Source organism: Populus nigra, chromosome 4, assembly GCF_951802175.1.
Source record: "Populus nigra chromosome 4, ddPopNigr1.1, whole genome shotgun sequence".
NCBI classification, from domain to species: Eukaryota; Viridiplantae; Streptophyta; class Magnoliopsida; order Malpighiales; family Salicaceae; genus Populus; species Populus nigra.
In genome coordinates this window covers 22,631,802-22,649,511 of record NC_084855.1, presented here as the reverse complement: position 1 = coordinate 22,649,511, position 17,710 = coordinate 22,631,802, and the positions used below count along the sequence as shown (strand labels likewise).

Sequence of the window (17,710 nt, the reverse complement as noted above, 5' to 3'; positions counted from 1 at the left end):
AAGAAGAATTTGCTTAGGTTTTTGAAATAAGTTTAAAAGTTTTACCTGATTGAGAGGATTCATCCTCCTGAGAGGACTTCTGGTTGATAGTTTGTAGGCCAGAAGTAATTCTGGAGATTTGGATAGAGTTTCTACCAAATTTTCTACTTTGTCACTTTGTATTTATGGAGGATTTGTTGCTTTTTCTTCAACAATAACTGCATCGTACCAAGAAGTTATTGGTTTTGCAGAAGATATGGTAGAAGCCATAAGTTTTGGAGTGCTTTGGGTTTTTTAGGTGCTGACTGAGGGGCTTTGCCCTTATTTTTGGACTTGGGAGAAAGGGATTGAGGGGTTTTTTTTCCGGTAATAACTGTATCAGGACCTGTTTTGGAGAAATTCGTAAGTTAGAAAGTCAAGGATGTAATTTGTATCTCCTTTTTTATACTCACTGTCAAAATAAAAAAGACTTAATATGTTTTTTGAAGCAATATTTTAAATATCTTTTTGTAAAATTTCTTTAGCAGATTTGCAATCAATGTGTAAAAGGAATTTCTAGTTTAATAAGTCACTTTAAAATTTTGTAATGCATAAAACAATTAAAAGGATTTCTTTCTTGATGGTGGAGTAATTCTTTTGATAATCATTCTAATGAGCAAAAATAAATAGGAATTTTAAACTTGTTTGAGGATGCCCCCATATCCTAATTCTGATGCATCTATTTCTACAATCTTAGGAGCTAAGAGATTGACTATATGAAGGCAAAGAATCTCTTAAACTTGTTTTTTAATCTGGCGAACAAAAGCAGTATGTTCATCAGACCATGGTACTGGGTTTTTTCTTAGTTTATCATTGAGAGGTTTTGCAATTCTACAAACATTTGGGTAAAAGTCTATAACATAATTTAGACTTCCTAGAAACCTCTGTAACTGAGTTTTGTCAAGGATTTTATATGTGAATTTGTCAGCAAATATAAAAGATATCTTAATAGGTGTAATGGTACATTGATAGATATAATGACCAAGAAAATGAATACAAGTTTGGAAAAAAAAACAATTTTCAAAATGTTTTAACTATTGAAGATGGATTTTACCATCTTGATCCTCTTGTCACAACTGCAATTTTTTTTTCTTTAGGGTGGTACTTCAAACCTTGAGACACTATAAAAACCCATGCTTATTATATGACTATCTTTGAAATTACATGTTCAGTAAAATTTAAACATTTTAACCTCAAACAACACCATATTGAACCAGCCTATTCCACTAGTATCATCAAAGATGTCATTTATCCAACTGATTGGAAACAACCTCCTCATCATGTGATCCGTTTTTCTATCAGCTTTCAAACCAAATTACATAACCATTGCCAAACTTATTTTACTAGGACTACCACCAGACATGGTTTAATGCTTTCTTTCTCCAAAACTCCAAAAGAAGCTATTCCTAGCTATTTTATTTTGATAACTCAATCAATACTACAAAACTACCAAATTGGTTCTATCAATGGCGGGATTACTTTGATTGTATTACTGAACTTCTTCACCCATATCTTGTGGTTGAAAAAGGCTATAAACTTTTCCAACACAATTTCAGGGGCATAGAAAGAGAAAAGAAATCCCCCCCAATGCTTATGTTCTGTTCCAAATTCTTTGTGTCTTGGGTATGCTCATGGTACTTTCACTACAACAACCAAAGTACTTATGTAATTTTGATCAGAAAATACAAAGTCAAATGGTAGGACTCTTTTGCGACAGAAAATAAAAGCTCTAAATCTACTGTAATGTAATGGCTTTCTTCAAACAACAAACATGGCATTAAAGAACCACCACCTTTATAAGACTAGTCTCAATCCCTTTTCGTAGCCCAAAGAGCCCATGCCTCAACACTTTTGGCAACTAACAAGTCCAAAGAAGAATATTTTGAGGTCATGAAACAACTCCTAGATAATGGAAAATGAGAATTTATGTTTTCCTCTTCTTCAGCCTCCTCATCCTCGGGATCATATACTCCTCTAGGTAATGAAAATGAAGATGATTGCTATGACATCCTTCCATCTTTACAAAATTCATAAAAAAAGGTATTTTCAAGGTTTTTTTCCTTTTAGGCTCACCTGTTTTGAGCCCTTTTTCTAGGCCAACTTTTTTCTATTTTCAAACTCTTTTTACAGACCTATTGTTTTAGGCATTTTTCTACAAAGTCTCTTGATGACACAAACAACAAGACAACTGTCGGTGAGTAAGAAAACAATAAAGAAAAACCCCAAGAAATTCAAAGGCAATTTTCAAGATTGTTGTTTTTTGACAATGTGGAACAAGAACACATGACCAACTACAATGTGCTAAAAAGAATCTTCAGCCTTTCAAAAGATCTTTTGGCCTTTTTCATGACAACTTCATTATATAAGGAGACCTCCTTAGCTTCAAAAGGTAGAGAGAGAGAAAAATACACTGAAGAAAAGTTTCTTGAAAAAGAAACAAAAACCTTTCCTGTAAAGACTCTCCTGTAACCAATATCTCATGTATCTCCTATACTAATTTCTATACAAATTTATGTAAGATTCCTTTAAAATCTCATTGTTCTACTTATTTATTGTTTATATTTCTGCAAAATTTTATATTTCTAGAAAAATTAATTATGTTATGTGTTTGTTAGAGAATCGTGTCATTCCTTGACTTGCCTCTTCATTCACATCAGAAATTTGTTCTTTTTTCAAATTCAGTATATCGGTTAAAAACTTGTAACCAGATTTTTAGATCATTCTCAAGTGTAACAACGCCATATATTGAACTTTATAATTTTTTTTTTACTTTCTTTTCATCTTATGGTGTGTGTGTCTGTGTGTGTATTGATCTATTACCTCGTATATGTATATTAAACATTATTAAAAAAACAAAAGCTACCACTCTCCAAATAGGATGGGTGTGGAAGGAGGTTTGATAGATTTTTTATTATCATCTTTGTCTTTTTAAGAATCATACTGTTGTTTTGTATGTTCTAAAACAATATGTTTTCTTAATAAAAAAAAATAATGTACAATTAAACCTTTATAAATTAATTTTTAATGTTCTTAGAACTGTGAAAATTTATCAATTAATTGAGATATTATTTAATTTTAATTTTAATTTAAGTTGGGTTATGACAAAAATATTATTTAATAAAAATTATTAATTAATTAAATATTAATTTATGAAGCTTATATTGTACTTAACCATTTATGTGAGTCATTATAATATATAACTACGTATCCTTGCAACACTTTGTTTCATGGACATGACTCTCCTAACCACTAATAATATTCACGGCAACTTAACCAAAGAAAAAATAACAAATTCCTTATTGTTCACGGTTTTTTTTTACTTTCATCCTCAAACTTTATTTGTTCATGATTGTATTTTTTTTAGGCAAATTAAAAGAGAATTTATTCAAATTTGCTAACTAAGGACAAGATTGAAAAAAGAATGATCAATGTGGAAAAGGCATTGAAAATGAGTGTTAGGTTCAAAGTTCATGGGAAAAGTTCAATTTAATCCTCACACTTTTCAAATCATACCCATTTGATCCCTTAATGTCTTTGCAGGTTGATTTTTGGTATAAAAGTTTATTTCTATGGTTTTTTTAGTTTCTGGTTTGAGAAGAGAGAGAGAGAGAGATCGTTGAGTTTTGACGGTAGAGAGAGAAAATTAACGTTGACACCAATTTCGACAACTAAAATGGTCGACCTTAGTGTCCACAAGTTTCACTTGCTGAAGGGAGTTCCTCTTGGGTGTTTTTTCACCTTAAAATACCTAAAAAGCCAAATCTAAGCCCTTAAAAGTTTTTTATTATTATTTTGGGTTGATTTCAGGTTTTTTGCTGTTTTGAAGGCCATTTATTAGTTTATCAAGGTGTTAAGGGTTTGTTTTCTAAGTTTCTTTTGTCAAAATTGAGTTTTAAGTCAAAAAACCATAAATTCTGATTTTTCGGATGCAATAGTGGCTGAAATTCAGGGAAAATTAAACGACATGTTGTTTGTAAGTTTTTTGTATTTAAAAATATTGGGGTAGATGGCATGTTGTCCACCCCAATTGTATTTTTTTTTTAAAATAAGGCCTCCATGCGGACCATTTCTAAATGAGTCAATCCTAGTGGCGCTTTGCCTCTTTTTTGTTCTTTTTTATTTTTCCTTTTTGTAAAAAAAATATGCTTTTTTTTATAAGAGTTTTTTTAAATAATCTTTTAATTTATATTTAAATTGATACACCTTCTCTTTGATTTTTTTTCCTTTTATGTTTAGCTTTTTTTAAAATAATGGGTGTTTTTTAGTTATTTTATATGTATTTAATTTTTGAAGAGATTATTCTAATTCATCTATAATTTTTATGTTTTATATAATTGAAATTTATTTTTTAAAATAAAAATATTTATTTTTTGATTTTATTTCTAATAAGTGCAACATTCCGAGATATTTTTTCCATTTGATTTTGTTTAATCAATTTCATATATGTGTTTATTCGTGCTATCATTTTAGTAAATAAAAAATTAATTTTAATAAACAGAGTCAGTTAACATAACTAGATAAATGACCCGTATTGCAATATCAAATATCTTGATCTATATCCACCTCTTAACTTTTCTAATTACATATTTAGTTATCGTTAATGACTTTTTTTTTTTATCTATTGACACAAATGGTTCTCAATTTATTACACATATGGTTCTCAATTTATTTAATCAAATACATGCATAAGCTTTTTGATTTATACTTGATATTTTTTTTTACGTAAAAAAGCATGTTGAAAAAAGATTTTTGTACTTCACTCTAAGCTAAAATTCTAGCTCTAATAGCACCAAAAACACTTGCCGATTCTCTCTCCAAAAAAACCACTAAACATTGTTATGCCTACAAAAACTACCATGCTTCTCCCTTTGTTAGTTGCAGAGTAGGTTAAGCCTTTGTTCATACCACACAAATCTTATACCAACTCATACCCAAGTATATGTACTTCACTCTAAGATAAAATTCCAGCTTTAATATCAACAAAAACACCTAGATATTATCTCCTAAAAACATTATCCAGTATTATTTTGCCAACAAAAACAACATTGGTCTTCTTTTGGGCTGGTATCTATTCTCCAATATCAAGGGTCAAGACTCTATTAATCCATAAGCCTGAGAACCTCACCATTTATCATATAAAAACCCTACATAACCCATATCATGAGGAGCTCTTCTTTTTTGGTGACAACCTCTCTAAAAAATAAAATAACTGACAACTCTTTATCTCATTTTCCAACAATATCCTTTAATGATCACCTCCCAACAATAACTTCAGTTGTATTCCACTTTAAATCCATGATAGTAACAATAGCTCTTCAACTTAAGAACCCATACGGAAACCACCACATCACTTTCTCCATCACTTGAAGCACCCCTACACCAGCATAACTTGCAACTTCTTTGTGTTAAGAAATATAGAGTTATTTTGTTTTATTTATTAAGGGTAGAATATTATTTTTATTTTCTTTTCATATTAGCCTATATATGATCGTTTTGTATTTAGGTTAAACTTGTTTCTTTAGATTATTATGATCACATCATGTACTATCAATAAAACCTGAGATGAAAAGGGAGCTTAGGTGTACCAGAGAGTAAAGTGTTAATACCTGCAAAATGATCAGTACGAATTGGTCGAACATAAAAGGAGGTATTTGAAGTACTAGAAACCTAAGATGATAAACTATCAGAATCCTTAGAAAAAGAATCTATATGAATAAGATTAGATTTAGTTAAGCTATGTGTAGTGGATGTAAACTAGTAAAATTTTCTACTTTACCTTTTAATCGAAGTATTTTTTTTTTCTATTTGATTTGATTTATTCTGATGTAAACGAACCTTTTCATGCTGCCATAAAAGAAGAGTCTTGATATTATGTTATTATTATTATTATTATTGATGATCATACTTGTTATTGGTAGGTTTGTTTAATAAAACACAATTCTAAATTCAATGAAATATACGGTCTATCTAACTCATGTCAAAACTCAATATTCTGTTGTTATTAAATATTTTAGGTGTGATTTAGGTAAGGAATACACCTCTAATAAATTTTATGAGTTGTTTGTTTTAAATAGAACTATTCACCTGAACTTTAAAAAGCATCAAACGTTTATCTATTTTAACTCTGGTACCACATAAATTTATAAAAGACTATATAGATTTCTTATAGATACACATTTAAAAAGAATGACTAGAAAAAATGTTGTTTATTTTGTATTCAATAGTATATACAGAGACTTACATACAAATAATTGAGTAACAGGAATAAAATGGAGATTAAAAGAAATTTGAAATTCAAAATAGTTAATCTATTAATGAATTAATAGAGAATATTTAGAATATAATTGAAATTAGAATTGCCTGTAATATTCTTTGTAGTATCTTTTGGAATCCTCTCCTACTGTTTTGTTGGCTAATACTCTAACAGTAATCAGTAGGGATGATCATTTTTTATTTGGTTTGATTTTTATTAAAAACAATTAAAACCAGTTTTTTTTGAAAAAAAGGGAACCGGTTTCGGTTCGGTTAGGTTATTTTGGGGAAAAAACTGGTTCAAACCAGTTTTGCTAGATATTTTCTGGTTTGGCTTGGTTTTTTCGGTTTTGGTTCGGTTTAGTTTTTTCAGTTTCAGGCTTATAAAGCCGAAACTGAACTGAACCGGTCGGTTTTTTCAAAATTTTAATGGATTTAATCGTTTTTTTCACGATTTAATTTTTTTAATTACTTTTTTAATTTTTTAAATTTAATTAATTTTTCAGTTTTTTTATCACCTGTACTAACTACCCCCACAACAATCATAAATCAGCCACGCCGATTGCCCGCATAAAAAATGCCCCACCTATACAGCCACCAGTCCACGCCTTCAGCAGCAACCAACCCAGTTCATCAAATCAGTAGCAAATCACTCACTTTTGGCAAATCCATCAGCACTCTTTTTTGACCTCAGAGAGTTTCATAAATTTTGGCCGAGAGAGACGTGAAGAAGAAAAGGGACAAGTTTTGGCTTTAATATTTTTATCATTTTGCCCTTCTGTCAATCACAATATTCTTTTTTACTATTACATGTAATATTCTTATCTTTGTTTAAGACAATTAAAAAAAATCAAAAGAAAAAAAAGTGAGAAGTGACAGTAATATAAACAGAGAGGTGAGAAAAAAAATAACATCAATAAAAAAATATTGATCATAGAATCATATTATTCCATCTTTTTAGTATATTATTCTTAGTGTTTTATGTATATTCTATGTCTTACCATAGCAATTATATATATATATATATATATATATATATATATAAGTCCAAATTAATTTTGAAAGAGAATTCTTAGAAATATTTTTTAAGTTAGAGATGGATTCATTTTGTACATTAAACAAAGGGGTTATTGGATTTTTTTTTTAAGAAAAAGAAATACAGTATTTTATATTTGATAAACTAATGACCTTGATTAAATAATATTTCTATATGGTTCCGATTTAAATTTTAAATTTAAATGATATATCAATTATGATTAATTAATAAATTTAAATGGTTAGATTATAGAGGTTTAATTGTAGAATTACTTTGTTCACATGACATGTCGTTTGTAAATCAATGATGCTCTTTTAATGAACGACATTGTTAGCTTCGATTAAGATAAATAAGACATGTCGGTTGTTTAAAAGGAGCGAATATCTTTTAAATATCGCTCGCCGTATCGAAAATCCTAACCCCAAAATCCACACAGAGCGCAACCTCTCTTATTTACGGCAGCAGGCAAAGAAGAAGAGGAATTAGCGAACAATCATGGGTAAAACCCTAACCCTAACCCTAACCCTAGAATGAGATAGTCTCTCACTCTCTATCCCAAATCACTACTTTGATATTCCAAACCCATTTTGATTTTGATTTTGCAGGTAAAATACACAGATCACTGTCCATGCAGGGAAGGTGAGAGGTCAAACCCAAAAACTAGCCAAGCAAGATAAGAAGAAGAAACCTAGAGGCTGTGCCCACAAGCGCATGCAGTACAACCGCCGCTTTGTCACTGCCGGTCAGTCTCAATCCCTTGCTTTTATATTTTTAAGCTAAACAATTTTTAGTTATGGGGGGTAATTAGGGTTTTGTGATCAATTTGAGCCTTATATTAGATTATTTTTTTCTCTTAGCGCCCGCGGTTTAGGTTCTGGTTGTTTAAGGAAGTCATAAGGGGTTGCTAAGGCTCCATTTTTGTGATTAGAACGTCTGGTTGTTTCAGGAAGTCATGAGCTTTTTCTTAGGGTTTGAGGGGTTGGAAGAAGAGGTTGCTAAGGCTCCATTTTTGTGATTGGAACTTTGATTTCTTAGAGTGCTGGTCCTGGATGTTGGTTCATTGATGTTACAATCACATTTTTTCAGTCTTTAAAAAGCTATCGCAAATAAATTTCATAGCACAGATAGAAATGGTATAGAATAAGAGACAAGGAAGTGCGTCATGATATGAATCTACTTCATTTTTCTATTAAATTGCCAGCTTCAGACGAAATATTGAATGTGTTTGTGAATTGCATAGAGAATATGGAGATAGTATGATGGTTTTTCTGTTTTCCTTTTACAGTTTATGGTTTTGGGAAGAAGGGTGTAGGAAACTATGTCAAAATATATTATTTTAATATATTTCTAAATAAAAAATACTTTAAAAAGCAACCGTAATTATATTTCTAAATATGCTGATGTCAAGATTTCCTGTTACTCTTGCATTCCTTGAGATTTTTTTGAGTTTTCAAATATTATCTCCCAATAAGATATTTTTAAAAATATATATAATTTAGTAATTAAAATTATGTAAGTTTTTGATTATGTCAAAAAGAAGTTACATATGTTTAGTTAAAGTGTGATGTAAGAAAATATTATTTGAAGATAATCACAACCACTTTTTTTTAAAAAAACTAATGTAAAATGATAATATCGTAAAAGAAATTGAGCAAAAAGTAGAAAAACCAACAAAATTAAAAGAATAAAGATCAAAATGAAAAACATAACATTTAATTATAATTGAAAAACTAAATTGAAAACAAATAAAATTTTTATAAAAAAAGAATAAGAACAAAAATAAAAACTTAAAAAACAATGACTGAAATTGGAATATAAAAAACAAAAAGGATAATTGTGAACTTTTCCTAACAGTAGAGAGAAAAAAAAGAGGGGAGGGGGAAACGACCACTAATAATAAACTATTCATCATCTATCATCATGGGTCATACCAGAAGGAAGAGGATATCATGGCCCTTCCAAGAACATGGCGAAGGAGTAAGTTTGGCTACTTGATGGCCTCTTGGGAGTTGTCCAAAAGATGCGAACAGACCTATATGTTGGCGACAGACTTATATGTTGGCGGCATGATGAATACATGCCAACAACTTTTCATGATAAAAAAAATAAAAATCCAACATAAAAAATATTAAAACACCTCCCATTCTCTTGGAAATTACAAAGAAGGCCAAAAACACCCTTAAATGTATACTTCTTTTTTTTTTGTCTTCTGTAAGGGTAAAAACAAAAAAACTCTTGGTTACAAACACAATTTTTTTTTTACCTTGAAGATAAAGAAATATTTTTATTATTTTAAAGTTTTTCAAAAAATAAAAAACTCTTGGTTAACAAAGTAAAAGCATAATATTACTATACAAAAATTTAGAAAAAAACTCATATTCTCAAATAATCTTTCAATAACTAAATAAACCTCTGAAAAAATCAAATTACCCTAGTCACAAAGCCTCCTATTTTTTCACCCAAGAGTTGCACTATAATAATCTATATTAAATTATATCTAGTGAAAAACTCGTAATCCTATATTTCTTGTTAATAATAATAATAATAATAATAATAATAATAATAATTGATTTAAAAAGTATTCTATTCCCACTTTATATCTTGTTGACAAAAGTGATAGTTGTGAAGACTATAAAAACTATAAGAGATGGTATCGTTGCAATGATAACATGATATTCTATGCATAAAAAGCAGAAAATGGAAAATAACCTTATGTTGTTTTTTAAACACTGCTTTAGTTTTTTAAATCGTTTACATAAAAAAAATAAAACATCACACTTTAACCAAACATATTTTCTATTTTTCTTAAAAAAAAACAATAATGATATTAAACAGAAAAAAATTATTAGTAGAGAGGTCAAAATATAAATATTGATCGTGAGAGCAAGAGAGTAAGTAGCATGACTGGGAAATTAAAGAAAAGACCATTTGGATGTTTTGAGTAATTTTAAGGGCTCATTTTTCACTGTCTTGATATTTGGGAGCATTCCAAATTCTATACCTCGGTTTTTACTCAAAATTTTCAAGTGTCTGCTCCCGAAGTTTGGCCCGAGGAGACAACCCTGCAGCAAATTAGACCTGGAATTCTACCATGGAATCGGTTTTAAACAATGCTAAGTAACATTCTATAATCATTTCAAAATTATGATACTGTTTTTACGCATCAATTGTTCTTTGCCCAAAATTGTTTTCATTTTCATCCAAAATGGCGTCATACCTCGCTGTTAACAAAGGCTACAAACAATAAATAATTCTGAAATGAGGGATGACAGGCCATTCAAACCTCACATAGCATCAATCTTTATGCAAAGCCTTCATCAAGTATAATCGGCTGAAGCTCTGTCCAGAAACCCTGCATGTTATATGATATACAGCTACAATGAGACTATAAACATCAATGATTTAAGGTAGTGGATAAGTGTCACCTAAGAGAGAAGAAATTTAACTCCCAGACCCAGAGCATCAACAATAAAAGTTACAAACTAATTACCCCTTCTAGATGATGCAAATTTGTATTCTGATATAAATACGTAAATTTGTCATAAAGAAAGACAAAAACATCTCTTCTATTACAGTTCCTCCAGGCTCAATGGCTAAGTGGTATTATCCCGCCATAGGACAACAAACAAGGAGCTCAGCTTGAAGAATTATTTACAAAAACACATACTTCTTCAGAGGCTATATCCGACAACAGAAATCCAAACATGGTGTCTCATTTTTAAAAGTTTTTTATGTGATCATCAGTGGCATAATCAATTAGGAGGAAAAAGTCAAGGCTGCAATTAAATGAGCAATCTAGATGGGTAGGGATTTGGAAAAGTCAAATTGCAGAAGATGAAATAACACAGAGCAATACAATTTTGATGCTGGGGACTGAAGCGCAACTGGGGCACTTCAACATGTCCAAATTTCATGCTGTCAGAAAAAGTTAACATTTGAGCATTTCGCCTAAAAAAGGTGGCAATTCTAACAAGCAGGTGTTACGAATCTAAAAAGCAAATACAGAAAGCACAGAATATCTCAGACAACAGCCAGACCATCACATATCAGAATTTCCCAAGGCAATGGAGAGTGGACACAGAAATAGAAGCCAATGAACTCATCAATGAAAACGATGATAGTCAGCTTTCTAGCAGGGGAGGCATTAGAACAGGATATGATATCAGCCAGTCTTTTAGATCAGTAACATACCCGTTGATTTGGTTGCAATAATTTGCCATTTGATTGGTTATCAGGAAACTACCCAAACGTGATGGTTCAGGGATTGGTTTGAAGATGGGATTTGAAGGATCCTCCTCAGGCAAGGGCTCTTCTCCTGCAGCTTTGCGTGTCATGTTCTCTGACCTGCAGAACAGAACGAATCCAATACAGGTGCCTCCATAAGCATATAAATTAGTAACAAGAAAAAATAACGGAAAAACAGGCACATTTGCGTTGAGAACTTTAATTCAAAATGACGACACAGCTCTAAAATCTGACAGATTTTTCTCCCACAGCTTCTGTTTCTTTTTGTTAGCCTTCTTCTGTAGTCTTTTTGATGTAGACTTGTCAGTGGATAACTGTTGTTGATCCAGTGGTCAAGAGTTACAAGGAGCTTATATCCTAACTTTAGAAACCCCAAGCCTTTCAAATAGCCAACCTCTATCTTTCTCTTGTCCTCTGGGTGTCTTTGAGCGTGCGCACATGTCAAAACCCAAGACAGATATGTTCCATATCCACTACTTATACATAAAAACAAGACACTCTAATTTGTGAATGGGTTGAGGATTCATGCCAGCCTATGAGGATGAAATTGATTTCTTAGGCCTGATGAAGTGCACTGTGATCCTTATTGCACACAACCAACTTATAGGGAAAACAGTACCAATTTCCTGTCAAAGCATCCATAGCAACTATCTGAAAATAATAGTTCCACCTCATATTTGGTTTCAGGGGCATATAAACATAAACTCTATGACAGTTAGTACTTCTACAAACCAGAATGCTGCCCAAGCAGCAGTAGAATTCCCAACTATGCAACCCAAAACACAGTACCATCCATCCAAACAAAAAGAGAGCATTGAACAACTAAATCAACACTATACCTTCTCTTTTGAAGCCATGCTTGCTGCTGAGCTTGCTGGCGTGAAAGGTTCCGATAGTGATATTGGAACTGCGAAGGTATTATAATGTTAGGCTAACATGTTATTCACTAATAATGGATAACAAGAAAACCAACCTTCTGCTGCTCGACTGACAAATCATCCATGCATTCAATCAAAAATTCTACATTACTTTCCAAATATGGACTGGTTGATAATTGCAGGCGGTCATAATCACACTGGCATAAGAAACAACTGTAAGACAACTTACAAACATGAAGCTTAGGTTCCAATAGTTGCTCAAAATACTAAAATTGTACCTGAGTCACTGGTGTATCAGCTTCTAGCCCAGTCATGAAGGCACTGATAAGTGCAGAATTTGAAATTTTGATCTGAGAACAGAAAGAAAAATGTTACCCATATAGAAACAGGTATCCTTTCTTCATGCTACATTTTTTACAATTTAATGAAAAGTCAGCAATATTTTATTTATCTTGCAGTAAAAAAAAAAAAAAAGCTTCAAAATCTTACAGGAATTTCCTCAAAAATATCCACCCATGACAAGTTTTTCTCCCTCAATCTATGGAAGCAAAAGAGACATCAAGATAAGATTGCGTTAAATAGTTTAAATCCAGTTCCCCAACTTCACCTCAGGAAAAGTTCTTACTTCTCTCCAGTAAAATTGTTGTTGCGGTACAGATCCATAAAAGAATCAGAAAGCTTCAAAGCCTTGAGAGCTAAGGCACCTTGATTAGCTCTTGAAGGATCATAAATTATACAAACACACCGCTTAATATTTTCCTGCATTCATGAAAAGTTTGAGTAATGAAACAATTGAGTGTGGAAAGCCAGTAGCAAGCTGCAGTACCAAGTGCTGGCAACCAAATTCGTTAATGAATTCATATATATTCAAAACCAACTTCCTGAAACTGGATGCTAAGTTTGTGTTCAAAACCGTAAAAAATAAAATGAAATATATGCAAATGCTTTTATTTTCCTTTTGGGGTAAATAAACTGATGCAGAAACTGAAACAATTAGAATTCATGTATCTTTATGTGATCTTTAAGGCAAGCATGTCCATTTTGCTTGACCCCCAACAAGAAGTAGCCCAAAGAAAGATTATATTGCTAAGCTGGTATTGTAATATTGTAAGATTCTGAGGTCTAAACTACCTGCAAGAGTTCTGTGCTTGTCTTTCACAGGTTACTTTTATAATTTTGTAAAAGTTGAGCAGTCAACTGCTCACTCTTGTGAATGGTCAGCTGGCTCCACCTAACAAGCACCTCCTCATGGCACCTTCTTACTTGCTCCATATATATGTTAGTAAGCACACACTTTTAGAGAATGAATGAATGAATGGGAGTTTCAAATATACCTGGGTGACTCCTAAGAACCATAGATGTGATGCTAAGGTTTTCTTCTTCTAGGTGTGATTCCAAGAAACCCTACTGGTAACATGTTAGCAGAAATCTATCTCCATTTGCATTTATAAACCTCATATCCTTTTACCCTTTACCTATTCACTATACCATTGAACATATCCCAATCCTCTCCTATAACCTATTCCTTAATTTCCTAATCCACCACATCAGCAATAATCTGAAAATCTCCGTATTTAGGTGCTGTAGTTAAAGATCCTGCATCATATTTGTAGAATACCCCTTAAAATTGCAATTTGAAGGGCTGTCCTAAACCATCAAATGTCTTAACCATCTTTCAAGCACTGCAAATAATGTTAGTTTTCCTTTATACCATTAATATGTAAAATGTCAACCAGCAATCCTCAAATGAAGGTGAAAGGATTGTTCTCGCCCTCAATATGATCAAATTACCATGTCAATGGATGTACAGCAATTAAAAGCATTCCATTATCAATTCATCTACGCTCAAGCTGACCTTCCCACTAAGTCATGGTTTACTTTCAAGTATGACTGTAATTTCAAGAAAACAGCACAGACGATACTAGTTGCTGTTTCAGGATTACTACTTTTAATAAGAAAAAGGCCACAAACTATTCTAGCAGACAAAATATTTACCTTTCCAGTATTAAAAAACCAAATAATCAGTAATGTAACCACTTAACAGTTAAATAGTCACTTGCTTCTCTCATATTTCAGTGCTAGCTTTCTATTTGCATTTGATTCTTTCATATTCCCACACTTTCAGCTTCACAGACAACAATAATAAGAGCAGGGAAAATGAATTAAGATGAATACATCACTCAAATTGTGAGTATGCCATGTCAAAAAAGAAAACAACGAGGAAACCCCTATACCTGGTAATTCATAAATGTCTCAATCAATTCCACCGTTTGGAAACAACCGAACAACATTGACTGATACCTGAAAATTGAGAAGAGAGTAATGGATCACAGATTGCACTAGCAAACTTGATATGCGCAAGCAGAAGCACAAGTACATATTTATTTCGAAGGAGAATAGTTATGTTGTAGAAAAAGATCGATGAAAGCAATGAACTCATGGTATAAAGTGGGCAAAGGTCTATGTCGCAACCTCTCATAATGGAAATTAGACACATTTAGAGAAGGGTTTATGTGTGTATCCTATTATGTAGCAATAGACACATTGAGGTAACACCATACACATACAAAACCAATTAAAAATGAGTCTCAAGGTAAAACTTTACAAATAAATGCTCCTAATAAAAGATAATTTACTTGGGAAAATCCATACTTCCTAGAATTTGCACTCAAGACAGAAAATCGTTGTTCTTTCTTTTTCAAACTGCCATATATTGAAAATGAAAAAGAAATACGGACTTGTAATAATCAGGCCAAAAACTAAACCTTCCCAAATAATTTAATGGTCTTTAACAGTCCAGTGAACCAGTTAAATTAATTCACTGCATTGCATGATGGATATAGCCCATGTTCTAAGGAAAAAAACAAGAAGATCCCACAAACATATTCGTAGACCATGAAAAGTGAAACACAAATTCTCCAAAAAATAAGAAATTGTAAGAGTATATTTCAATTCAAAAGGTTGTTGCAAATCCGCTGCAATGAGATTTGTTTTCTTTGGATTGAAACACTAATATTTTTTCCCTAGTGATAACATGAGAACCTCATTAGCAACAAACATCAGTAGACCATGGTTTTTCTTGATCACAACAAAAGTGTCGGTGCTATCCGAAACAATCACACAAAAAACAAGCATTTGAGATCTTCGTTCCCATGTCAATTGTTTGATGCGACTTCATCTCAAATTTTGTTGTAGAATCTAACCACAACAAGCCCAACCTTATGGTCCATGGACCACATAACTAATGACCAAGTTAGCATTAAAAATCATAAACTTCAAAAGAAAGAAGGGTCCTTCAAAGGATAGCTAATGAGCCTAAAGGCCATAACAGTAAACATAACTGATTAACTGTCGAATAAATTATGGTATTATTCCAAATCCTTTGATTCTAAAAAGAAAAAAAAAATCTAACATGAGATGATAAATTGAAATATCATAAAGGGGAAGCTATCACATAAATTATCAGCTGTAATCCAATCAGGTATTTCTATCTCAAAATTCGCATAAACAATGTAGAAGAAATCAATAAAATACATGGCACCTTCAAGGAAGAATGAAAAATCATTAAGAAACTGACCATCCAACAGTATTATTGTCAACATTGACCTCTCTCAAGCACCTCATCATTTCAAGCTGGTAATTAGCACCATCTGCTTCAATCTCCTCATCCTCCTCCCTAATCTTCATTACATAACAATAACAATGACTAATTCGGCAGCGAAACCAACCAAACTTTTTCTCAAAATTGAAACAAACAGCATACCGGAAAAGGAAAGCAGTTGGTAATTTCAAGAACGCTACCAACATCCAATCCTAGGAGCTGCCCAGTCACTAAAGACGGCGAAAACTCCTTGCAGTGTTTGATTATCTTCAAAACAACCTGTAAACTAATTTTATTAATTTAAATAATTGTTGTTGTTGTTAAATTATAAGAAAATGATAAAGTACCAGTCCTTCGATCTGAACAACACGGAGAGGAAGAGCAACCTCCTCCGTGGCTGCAACCTGAAGGAAAGACCGTGCCATTGCTGCAGCAAAACGACAAGATTAACTACAGATCGTAACCTTCCATGAAGATACATAGAAAAGAGTGAGAAAGAGAACAAACTGGGGGTAGGATTAGCCATGGAGTCGCCGGTGAATTGATGAAGGAAGGAAAGAATGAAGCGGTTGCTTTTGCTTCTCTGTTCTTCCCCTTTGCCTCTTCTACCTGGCGACAGAGGTAAAAAAAACCCTTGCTTTTAAGAGTAGTTTTCCTATGGGCTTACGGAGTGATGTTGTTGGTCTGGGCTTAAGGCTTCGTGGGCCTGGATGATTTGTGCTTTTTATTATTCTCTTTTGTTTCTTTTTTCTTCTTTTTATCCATTATTACATCCCAATAGAATTTATTAAGGATGAGTAAATTAATCGAATTTTTGGTACATTCATAAAAATTAACTCAAAATTAATAAACTGAAATAGCTTATGAATTTTTTGGATAATTATGATTAAATGTTTTTTTTAAAATCAGTTTATTTCGGTTTGAGAAACCAAAATTAAAAAAATTGAACTAAATCTGAAAAATTCAATATAAATTAAAGATTTATTAAATTAAATACTATTAAAAATATTCCAACTAAAAGGTTTTTAAATTAAATTTTACTTATTTGATTTTTAAAAATATAAAACCAAATTGAATTGAGATTGGTTTAGTTATAAACCATGCTCACCCCTATAATTTATATTAATTCACATTATCAAACTAATAGGATTTATGTAATTGAAAATAAAGCAACAACTTGAATTTAAAACATTAAAAAAAATTCTTCTAAAATTCAAAAAATTTATATTTGCAAGGTGGAAAGAAAATAAAAGCAAAGGAGTATTTTTAAGGTCAAATTAAATGTGAGATCTATTCACATTTAAAGTTAAAATTATGTTACATTTTATAATCCAACATGAATATTTTTACATGTAATGTTAACATGTTTTTAAAATTAATTAAAGATAAATGAAGAAATATTCTCGAAAAACTTTTGTATAGCAGAGGTTTCAAACCAAAAATAATTTTATGGATTGGACAGTAAAATTGTAAGCTTGTGAGTTTAGACTCAAGTTTGATTAATAAAAAATATTTTTTTATTATTAAATTCATGCATGTTTGATCAGTAATTTTTAGTTCTTAAAATATCTTAGTACATGAATCAATTCATTATAATTATAATGTGATAAGAATAAATACATCTATGAATTTTTATGAACTATGAACATTCATAAGTTATGAATATTAATGAATTATAAG

General features: G+C 31.5%; 1 protein-coding gene and 1 long non-coding RNA gene across 3 annotated transcripts; one reads left to right on the top strand and one right to left on the bottom strand.

Annotated features, from left to right (window-relative positions):
- Positions 1-7,692: 7,692 nt before the first annotated feature.
- On the top strand, positions 7,693-8,519 carry LOC133692659 (uncharacterized). Of its 2 annotated transcripts, XR_009841973.1 has the most exons (3): positions 7,693-7,805; positions 7,912-8,048; positions 8,164-8,519. It is a non-coding gene; the product is annotated as an uncharacterized LOC133692659 (long non-coding RNA). The 2 variants fall into 2 exon arrangements; XR_009841972.1 differs by having other exon boundaries at positions 7,912-8,519.
- A 1,888-nt stretch (positions 8,520-10,407) lies between these two features.
- Positions 10,408-16,667, bottom strand: LOC133692658 (eukaryotic translation initiation factor 3 subunit H-like). Its single transcript, XM_062113759.1, has 12 exons — positions 16,538-16,667; positions 16,378-16,457; positions 16,193-16,309; positions 16,007-16,110; positions 14,664-14,730; positions 13,055-13,188; positions 12,919-12,967; positions 12,708-12,779; positions 12,525-12,626; positions 12,391-12,458; positions 11,498-11,650; positions 10,408-10,658 (listed from the first exon to the last, which is right to left on the bottom strand). The coding sequence occupies exons 1-12, from the start codon at positions 16,554-16,556 to the stop codon at positions 10,601-10,603; spliced, it is 1,023 nt and encodes a 340-aa protein (XP_061969743.1). The 5' UTR covers positions 16,557-16,667; the 3' UTR covers positions 10,408-10,600.
- Between the last annotated feature and the right edge of the window lie 1,043 nt (positions 16,668-17,710).

Bases quoted from the DNA above. Each gene is read 5' to 3' on its own strand.
- LOC133692658 (XM_062113759.1), bottom strand. The intron at 13,189-14,663 runs GTATAGGGGTTT...TCATGAATGCAG, and splicing joins AGACATTTATGAATTACCAG to GAAAATATTAAGCGGTGTGT. The intron at 12,780-12,918 runs GTAAGATTTTGA...TTCTGTTCTCAG, and splicing joins ATATTTTTGAGGAAATTCCT to ATCAAAATTTCAAATTCTGC.